We start from the raw sequence: 10,531 nt of genomic DNA on the forward strand, positions 1-10,531 counted from the left end.
AAAGAAAGAAAGAAAAAGAAAAAAGCCCCAAACCTCAATCAGCCACATTAACAAATTGCAAAAGAAACAGCCTATATTCTTAATAGATCCAGAAAATACATATGATACAATCAATAGCCATTCGTTCACTCTTAGTGAATTAAGAAGAGAAGAAGATGCCTGCAATATCCATTTTTATTTGACTTTGAAAGGAAAAAAATCCAATTATTATATTATTTGAGATTGTATAATTGTGTGCTTAGAAAATCCAAAGAACCTATAATTTAATGAAATTAATACATGACCTGAGGAAGTCTACAGGATAAAAATTTTGTATCTACAATGAAAAATTGGGGAAAAAATGTTTGAACATCAAAACCACAAAAAATTGAGCTTTTAGGAGTAAGTCCAATAAGATATATTTACTACCTGAATGGTAAAAATTTTAAAACTTTGGGATTCATTACAAATATCTAAATAGAGTCAGGTATGGCAGCTCATGCCTGTAATCAATCCTAGCACTCTGGGAAGACGAGGGCAGAGGATCTAGAACTCAGGAGTTCAAGACCAGCCTGAGCAAGAGTGAGACCCCATCTCTACAAAAGATAGAAAAATTAGCCAGGTATATTCCCAGTTATTCAGGTGGCTGAGGCATGAGAATTGCTAGAACCCTGGAGTTTGAGGTTGCTGAGAGCTAAGCTGAGGGCTTGGCACTCTAGCACAGGTGACTAAATGAGACTCTGTTTGGAAAAGAAAAAAAGTCATGATTTGCTAAGTTCCCACCCAATGGGTACAAGGCACAGGTGTGTGACACACTACCTGGGCAAAGGACACTTTTATTTTACCTTACAAATACAAACATATGCACTACCCTCATATTAACCTGAAATTAAAAAAAAAAGTCTAATAGGTGGCATATACAAATGTCAATGTTCAAATTTATCTATCTATTTTTTTCTTTTTGAGACAGAGTCTTACTATGTCATCCTCAGTAGAGTGCTGTGGTGTCACAGCTCACAGCAACCTCAAACTCTTAGGCTTAAGCAATTCTTTTGCCTCAGCCTCCTAAGTAGCTGGGACTACAGGCACCTGCCACAACACCCAGCTAGTTTTTGTTACAGTCATTGTTGTTTAGCTGGCCCGGGCTGGATTTGAACCCGCCAACTTTGATGTATGTGGCTGGCACTGTAACCACTGTGCTATGGGTGCCAAGCCCAAATTTATCTATAGAGTCAATGCAGCAGAAGTGCTACAACAGGTGGGCATCTACATAAAATGAGTGAGATTGAACACGACCTTCTACCACATTAAAAAGTCAGCTACCGGTGAGCCACAGACCTCCATAGGAAAGACAAAACGATATAGATTTTAAAGTTACAAAGATTTTATGAAACAGTATCTTCCTGAAATCAGGAACAGGTTGATTTATTTAACCAGATTAAGAACTTCAGCCCGCCAAAAGCTCCTGTCAAGACAGTAACAATAACAAAGCCCTAGAATGGGAGAAGATGTAAGACACATAACCAACAAAGAATTTGTATAGAGAATATGCATTTTTAAAAAAAAACTACAAATTAATTTTAAAAACTAAACCAAAAATTTGTAAAAGAGTAAAATGGACTTCATGGAGGGTATCCATATGCTAGGCATCGCCTCGTATAAACCATATTGTGACATACATATATATTATACAAACCACCAACTCGACAAACGTTCACTGAAGTGTCTTAGAAGCTGAGATGACCCAGTCAGAGTCAAGACTAACGGGACTCTGGTGAGGAAGAGAAAGAGGCAAAATATGAATTACAGTTCTTAGAATTATTCCATTGCCTCAAAATAGGTAGATCTTGGGGGCTTATGGTCATTATGACTATAACCCCTGTGATTATCTATCTGATCCACCACTCCTTGAACTCACTATGCATTTTAGTTGACAGCTGTCATTAGATTGGGAAGTGGAAATTAGAGACATTGAATGCTATTTCTAATATTAGTTATAGCCCTACCACATTAGCAGATGACTAAGAGCACAGAGAGACTCAGAATTAAAAGCTCACATTCTGGCTGGAAGTTATGTCACTTTTTAAGCATAAAATTAGAAATGACAAGGAATACCTTTAAAATGAATAGATGACTAGTCTATTTAAATGTACTCCAAGCCCTTCCTTAAATCCTAAATTCCATAGGTGTTTTCTTGCTGTATGGACAATTGACGGTGGGTGGGGCACTGCACTACCCACCTCCTTGAATAGTTCTATAATTCTGGCAGCTGCCTCTGCTCACCACATTTCCCAAGGATTCCTCAGAGCCAAGAGTATCTGCCAAGAGGAGTCAAAATGCTGCTGACGACCAGGAATTGGATTTGTTACAAATGGAGGTGTTCCAGCCCTCGGAATGTGCCAACTCCATTGTTGGGAGCATGATAAATGGATGGCAGGCATCTGCCCTTGTGAGCTGACAGGGATCCAAGTAGCTTTAAAAGGGGCAGAAAGCCAGGCTTCCCTGGCTTGAAGGGTGTGCATCGGTCTACAGCTGAACCCTAGAAACAAAAAAATGCATGTAAAGAGGCATTTTCCAGGGATTTCTTCCTTTTAAGGCAGAAGTAACAGACCTTCCATTTGATAGGACCGGACATGGTATCTTTGGAGCCATTAGGGGGAAGTGCTGCAATTCCTATTCCAGGGCCCAGAGTGTGAATTCCAGGAATATTGTGCCATTAGAACTCATGTGCTTAAAGCATCTACTTAAGGCTTTTTGATGATGATTGTTGTTACAGTTTAAGGACTTTTCTTTCTTCCTTTTCTTTTTTTAATCCCCTCCTTAATTTGGTAATGAGTCATCTAAGGGAACAAATTTTGAACTTCCAACAATTCAAAAACAATAAAATTTGTGACAACAGCTTCAAAAATGGTTAAGAGGAAAAACCAGAGGATTATTATGTACAGATTTTTATAATAAACAAAACTAAACAAAGTTTGACAAAAACTAAGTTTTTAGTTTAAGTAAATTTAGTTGACTAAAATTAAGTTTAGCAAAGAAATTAAAACTAAATATGGAATCCCAATGTGCAGTTATAAGCACTGGTAATTTTGGTTATAAGCTGCCATTTTCCTATTTCTTTACTGCTCATTTTTCTGTTTTATTTTGCAGTTGTCTGTGTGTATGTGTGTGTATGTGTTTGTGTTAAGGATTTTCCTATCTCACCCGTCAATTCTTAGTCCTCCTCTTACCTGACCTGTTAGCATTTGACACAGATGATCGCTCTTTTCCATGAAATTCTTTCCTCACTTGGCTCCTCATACTCTGGGTTCTTCCTTCCGCACCATTGGTCTTTCTTTCTTCTCTGGTTATCCCTTCCCAAAGCTCAGTCCTTGTACTTCTTGGACCCACTGTTTTGGAAATCTCCTCTGGTTCCACGGTTCTAAATAATACCTGCCTGCCGAGAACTCCCAAATGTATATTTCCTGCAGGAATTCTTGCCTGAACTCCAAACTCATTTCTCTCTACCTCCATCTTCACTTGCAAGTCTAAGAGGCATCTCCAAGGTGTCCAGAATAGAACTCCCAAATCCTAGCAAACTATTCCCCACTACCCCCATCCTGATTCTTCTTTTTCTTTTCCACCCCACCTCCAATCCGTCAGTTAGTCCTTAAAATAGACCCAGAATCCAACTATTTCTTACTATATGCTCCACTACTACAATGGTCCAAACACCCATGAACTTGTGCCTGGATCACCAGGAAAGTCTCCGAGAGTCTCCCCTCTCTTGCCTCTGTTCTCTTCAAGACTGAGTAATCCTCCTAACACTGTTCTTCTCAAAACACTCTGATGATTTTCCACACCACTGAGACTAAAGCCAAAGTCCTTACAACCGCCTACTTAACACTCACATCTGTAAGCCTTACTTTTTAAATTTAAAATGTAAATACAGGAGGCCCGGGAGGCCATACAGTGGTGCTTAAGAGTTATGGGGTCAAGGTCAGCTTCCTTGTGTTCAAAACCTGGCTTTAATTATTAGCTGTGTGACATTAGGCAAGTTACTAAACTTCTCAGTGTTTAAATGCCCTCATTTATAGAATGAGACAACTTTATCTATCTCATATGGTTATTATGAGGATTAATGAATTAACATTTATAACATGCTTACAATAGTGCTGGCACATAGCAAGCATAAAAATGACAAAATAAACATTCAGAAATTGGGCATGTAAAACACATGTTGCCAAGTGGTCCCATCTATGAGAATTTATAAATGCTCCAAACATCTTTCAAAAAGGATGAAAAAGCTGGGCACAGTGGCTCACATCTGCAATCCTAGCATTCTAGGAGACTGAGGTGGTAGACAGCTTGAGCTCAGGAGTTCCAGACCAGCCTGAGCATGAGTGAGGCCCCGTCTCTGCTAACAACAGAAAAAATAGCCAGGCATAGAGGCAGGTGCCTGTAGTGCCAGCTACTTGGGAGGCTGAGGCTAGAGGATCACTTGGACCTAAGAGTTTGAGGTTGCTGTGAGCTATGACAGCACAGCACTCTACTCAGGGCAACAAGTGAGACTCTGTTTAAAAAAAAAAGGATAAAAAACGTTTTGGTTGAATAGATTTAAAATGAACCATCATTGTTTTATGTTTTTTAATTTATTCTGAGTTTGGAGTTAGAATGAGATTATACACTGTGATTTATATTTGTATTTAAATATTTTGCTACTTTTTAAGTATCTTGTTGCTGAGCTGCTTAAATAGTCATCAACTTCCTAATCACCTTAAGTCCTAAAATGGGTATAATTTGTTCAGTTTCTCATGTTGGTTGATTTATAAGATCTACTTTACTCTTCTGCTTGGCTTCTAGATTTTTTTTTTTTTGGCTGGGGCTGGGTTGGAACACACCACCTCTGGTATATGGAGCTGGCGCCCTAATCCTTTGAGCCACAGACACTGCCTAACTTCTAGATTTTTGTTACTATATTAAAATGAAACAATTTAATTTAAACCCATAAATACACAAAAGCTTAAGGTATATTCCTGCATGTCTCTATTGGAAATTCCACATGACTCCATGACATCTGAAATTCCATGACAGAGACGGTAGGGAGAATGAGTCATGTGGAATTTCCAGTAGAGAGTCATAAAATTAATGGACTTTCTTAGGGAAAAAAAATAGCACAGACTCAATTTGGAACACAGCTTTAATCATTATTTAAATCTGTCTGTAGGGGGAAATGAGAGACATGGCCCCCAGCCAGGAGTCTGACTGTCACAGCTGGGGTCTTATATCCATTTTACACTTAAACATAACTGAAGAATAAAGGACACCCCCAAAATCCCACCTCAAACCTCTTCACACACAGCAGTACCCTTCAGAAATTGCTTTCTGATTCACAGAGGACAGAAAGCCCTTTCTCAAAGTAAATGTCTACAGATGATTTAAAGTGGAAAGTCCTATTTGAAAAGAAGCCAAATATTCACTTGAATACAAGGGAAGTCACAGTATTCACTCAAACAAAAGGAGGCAGGGACTGTGGAGATTTATAAAGGGGTCAAAATATTGTACAAGGGAGTACAAATTAGAGATTTGGGGGATTTTGGTAACTGAGTCGAACTTTTAAAATATGTGATGGGAAGTTCTGCTAGTTCTGGAAAGTTCTTCCAGTTCTAAATGGAATTTGGATGTGAAGTGGTCCTGTTGCTAGAACTCTTGAAGGCCTCTGCGTGTTGGGATGGGCGACAGATCAGCTCCCAGGTAAAGAGAAACTTCACATTTGCCACCAACAGCAGAATGTCAGGCTCCACGACAATGCAGCTAACAGAATTCCTTTGAGGATATGAGGAGAGATGTGATACTGCTGTGCCTGTGTATTAGAAACAAGAGACAGCGTCTAAAGGAAACTTCTATCTTAGTTAAGTCACCACTAGTATAAAACTAACTTCCTAGTATTTGCATGAATAAAGGATTACAAAGGAATAGGGCCCTTCTGAAAGTCATCCTAATTCTTGCCAAATAACACTTTCCCTCCCTTTTTATTTTAAAAGAAAATTGGCCTTGAAACATCATCCAGACAAGAATCCAGATGATCCAGCTGCTGCTGAAAAGTTTAAAGAAATCAACAACGCCCACACCATCCTTACGGATCTCTCGAAGAGAAACATTTATGACAAGTACGGATCCCTGGGACTCTATGTGGCCGAGCAATTTGGAGATGAAAACGTTAACACCTACTTCATGCTGTCAAGCTGGTGGGCAAAGGTGAATCAGAAATTTTTTTTTTCTCGAAACAATTTCCCAGAAGACCATGATCTTATTCCCTCTTTAAGACTCCACCTCACAGAAAGTCTAACTTTACTACTATGAAACTCTTGTAAATAAAAGGAGATATCACTTCCATTGAAAGCTGTTATTCGAGGATCATTTTTGGTTTAGCTCATGAAATGATTATAAAATACCACATGACTTCTTAGACATTAATTATATTTGAATTTGGAGCTTCAGGTTAATTCTGACTGCCCCCTCATCCCCCGTAATGACTAATTAAGAACTGACTCATTGCTCAAAACCAAAAATAATTTATTAGTGTGACAACTGCTTAATAAATTATTATAGGACAAATTTAGCCATGTACTCTACTATCTATAGCTTAGGCTACATCAGCAAACACAATACTGGGGAGAATGAGTGGTGATTATGTCAGAAGCTCACATGGAGCCTGCTCTGAGGTCACAGAGGAGGAAGTGAGGGGGAAAGGTGAAAATTAAGTAGTGAAGGACAGAGAGGGGGAGACAGAGTGAAATGGATCTTTGGCTTAAGAAAATGGCCACATTTTTGAGGGGATTAACTTTTGCATAGTAAATTTGGTTTCCTAGGAATCTCTAATATATGTATACTTGGGGATGGTTGTTATTTATGAATATCTTTGTTTTCTGATATGAATATTTCTACACGGGCCATCCATCTAGTCCATCAGCATATTTCGCAGACAGTTCGCTCCACATTCTTGCACTAGAGAATATGTTTGTGTGCATAGGCACCCGGAGTCTGCAACCTACAGCTTCTCATGCCTACTGTAGCCCCCATGGTCCTTGCTCTTGGGGATGCCTGGGATTTCCATTGAAACCCTTTTCTCCAGTGTTGTTGAGGGCTTGGGAGGGAGACAAGTTCCTGTTAAGCAGATTGGAACTTGGAATCAGAGTGTACATACTGATGGTGTCATTGATGGCCGTAGGCTGAATGTTCATATGACAATATGGGCTTGCCTGGGAAGCGTGGTACTCTTCCCATAGGAAGATACATCTGCAGTTCCAGATAATCACACACGGGCACCTGATTGACTACAGGAGCCCGCCTGCATAAAAATGAGAATAAGGTTCTTTGCTCAGGAAGTTGAGAAAATTGATCAAAATTCATATAGGCAAAAAGAAAAAGAAAAGAAAAAAATTCAGATAGACAAGCAGAATCTGCCCACTTAAAGAGAGGTAGCTCTTTAAGAAACAAGACCATAGAAAAGATACTTTTCCCTTCTACTTGTGCTGAAGTCAATTGCACAGTGCCCTTCAGAGTGACCTTGCACACAGCACTGTCTCCTTGTGCTATATTGTAAGCTTCTTCTCTATGTCATCTTTCAATTCCTCCTGCCTAAGGATTAAATACGCACTGCATGAGTGAATCAATGTGCTGTCACCTGTATTTAAACAAATATTAGACACCCTCTCATCCCTAGTACTGTGTGGAACACTGTTAGGAGTAAAGCACAAAAGGAAAATAATCTACTCAGACTAATGAAAGAACAAAATAGTATATGAGAGAAAAGAAAATTTTCAGGGAAGAGAATAATGTGGGAATCGCATAGGAAAAGCAAAAATGTCAAAAACAGCTAAAGAAGGGATTTGCTTCTTGGGGCAGTGGCTCAAGATCACTGCACAGGAGTCTTGGAGACAGTTGGTGAGGAGCACGTTGCAGATGTTTTCAGAGTAATTCACTGAAGACTATGAAAATGGAAAGTTTTCATAGCTAAGAGATTCTACATGTAAGTGTGTGACAGATGCTCCCTGAGCCCTCAGAGGCTCCACCCAACCCTGGGGGTGCAGCCAGGCAGTGGGCAGCATTAGGGTCTCCACCAAGTTACTGAAGAGGCGCAGAGGCACACAGGAGATCTCTATCCCTGGGGCTGCCTTAGCTGGATAAAAGGTGAACTTGAATGAAAAATGTGTAAGCTACTTTCAAAGGATATATTTTTTTAAAAATCATATTTTGATTTTGCTTAATTCACAAGAATGGACTTCTTACAACTTCAAATTGGGCGACTCAAAAGAGTTTCTTTTAATTTCTAGCTATGACAAACTTAGTGAGCAAACCTTTTACCTTTGTGGGGAAATCTTGGGGCTGTTCATGAGGTGAAGATAATAATTTGTGTATGTATTCCTTTTCATTAATTCAGTATGTACGTTATAAGTGTCTACGACATCCCAGGAACTAAATCCTTAGGCAGGAGGAATGGAAAGATGACACAGAGAAGCAGCTTACAAGATAGCACTAGGAGACAGACCTAGAAACTGACCCATGTTCTGAAAGTATCAAGAAGAAAAAGTACTGAGGTAGAAATGAACATAAAGTACTATTGGGGCACACAGGAAAGGCATCCTAGCAGGGATCTTTGAGATGAGGCTGACACAGCAGGTGGGGGTGGGTATTCTTAGGTGCTATGGAACAGGATGGGATACCCAGCAGATGGTTCCACAGGAGAGCAGAACGGTGCAGCTGGAACAGGCAGGAACGGGGCTGTGCCAATGCAGGCGGGCGGCAGAGGCCAGACCGCCATGGTGAGGAGACTGGCTGTATCTGAGGGGCAGGAGAGTCGCTGCACAAGTACAAGAGAACATGCATTTCAGCAAGTTCACTCCACCAGCAATGCCCAGGGTGGGTCTGAGGCAGTAAGGGAGTCAGGGAGGCTGGTAGGAGACTGCGGAAGTGTCCAGACCAGAGATCATGAGGGTCTAAAATATTGCTGGCCTGGACAGAGATGGGGAGGGTACCAGAGACACCGAGGAGAGAGGCTCTAGAGGACTTGGTGACTAAGTGGGAAGAAAAAGATGGTATTGTATAGCTCTTCTGTGGTACAAATGATTCATTTTTACATGCAGTGGTGGGATCCTAGCTCACTGCAGTCTTGAACTCCTAGCCTTGAGCGATCCTCCTGTCAGCCTCCCAAAGTGCTGGGGTCACAGGTGTGGTGTGAGTCACCTTGCTCTGGCCTGCTCGGCTCTTAATAACAATAACAATGTAACTTAAAAATAAAGAAAATGCTATGCTTTACCACTTTTGCTACAGGTTATTGGTAGATAAAACTTTATGAGGAAAATGGTTTCCAAGAAAACTAAAAGGATAGTTCTTAGGTGGAGTGAGGATGAGGGTGACTATGTGGTCTGTGGAGTGAACTGTGATGTCTTCAGGTCTCTGGAGGGACAAGGGCACAGGCTTGACTTCTGGGGTGCTCCCCTCACTGGCAGCCCCTCATCCCCCGTTCTGTCCTGCCTCTGCTTCCCCTAGACCCTGTTTGTCATCATCGGCCTCTTGACGGGCTGCTATTTTTGCTGCTGTCTCTGCTGCTGCTGCAACTGTTGCTGTGGACGCTGCCGGCCCAAGTCATCAGCGCCAGAAGAGGACGTCTACGTGTCCCCAGAGGATCTTGAAGAGCAGATCAGGACTGACATGGCAAAAGGTGGAGTAAGATGAGAGTAGGGGGCAGGAGTGGTGGGTGTCCCTGCACAGCCCAACCATGCACCAGATCCCATGGCAACGGCTACCACTGGAGTGGGAAATACCCAGCAACCAAATGGGGGAATCTCACAGACCATCAGCTTTGGTGCACATTTTGAGGAATTTGGAAAGACAGTTGCCTTTGCCAGGCAGAGACAAAAGCAGAGCCTGACAGTGTTAGAAAGAAGTCATGAAATACCCTGATGACAAAGTGAAGCAAGTACAATGTGTGACCTTTACAAGAGTGAGCTCTGAGTCGGGAGGGTCAGGTGAGACTAGCCAGGGCGGGAGAACCAAGGTGGAAATCCTCCTAGGAGAAGCATTTTGGCCTGTTAATTTAGGATCCCTACTGGAATAGAAGGGAATGGACATCAAGAAAAGCCACCAATCCTTGACTTTTCTCCTTTTTGATGATTTGGTAATGAATTTGGGTGAAACTGAGTGAGAAAGACCTTTCTTTCCCTGAAATTCAGCCTCTTTCAGGGCTAACCTCAACCAGTGTAAAGGATGGGACTATTTGCTTTGCTAAAGCACCACCATCTATCTATGAATATGCACAGCTTTGATTTAGTATTCGATTCTTCAAGTTTATTACACTCAGATATAATAAGGGAAAAAATGTAAGGAAAGTTACGATCCCACAGAATTCACAGCACCAGGAATACTTTATGGTCTCTGGCAAATGCCTTTGTTTGGACAAGCTGGGGTCAGACCTGCCGTTGTCTTGCTCTGTCTTGCCGTCAAAATCCTACTGTCATTCTCTCCTGCAGAACGTACCATTATTCTGGACGACAGACTTTACTGCTAACCT

At 41.1% G+C, this 10,531-nt stretch overlaps 1 protein-coding gene across 1 annotated transcript in view; it reads left to right on the forward strand.

Annotated features, from left to right (window-relative positions):
- The window catches only part of DNAJC5B (DnaJ heat shock protein family (Hsp40) member C5 beta), a 52,476-nt gene that overhangs the window by 28,957 nt on the left and 12,988 nt on the right, over nucleotides 1-10,531 (forward strand). Inside the window, exons 3-4 of the mRNA XM_003797234.3 lie at nucleotides 6,003-6,216; nucleotides 9,511-9,682. Coding sequence (XP_003797282.1) covers nucleotides 6,003-6,216; nucleotides 9,511-9,682 — 386 coding nt within the window. The remainder of the gene's footprint in view (nucleotides 1-6,002; nucleotides 6,217-9,510; nucleotides 9,683-10,531) is intronic.

This window comes from Otolemur garnettii, unplaced genomic scaffold (assembly GCF_000181295.1).
Source record: "Otolemur garnettii isolate 467f Iridium unplaced genomic scaffold, OtoGar3 scaffold00113, whole genome shotgun sequence".
NCBI lineage: Eukaryota > Metazoa > Chordata > Mammalia > Primates > Galagidae > Otolemur > Otolemur garnettii.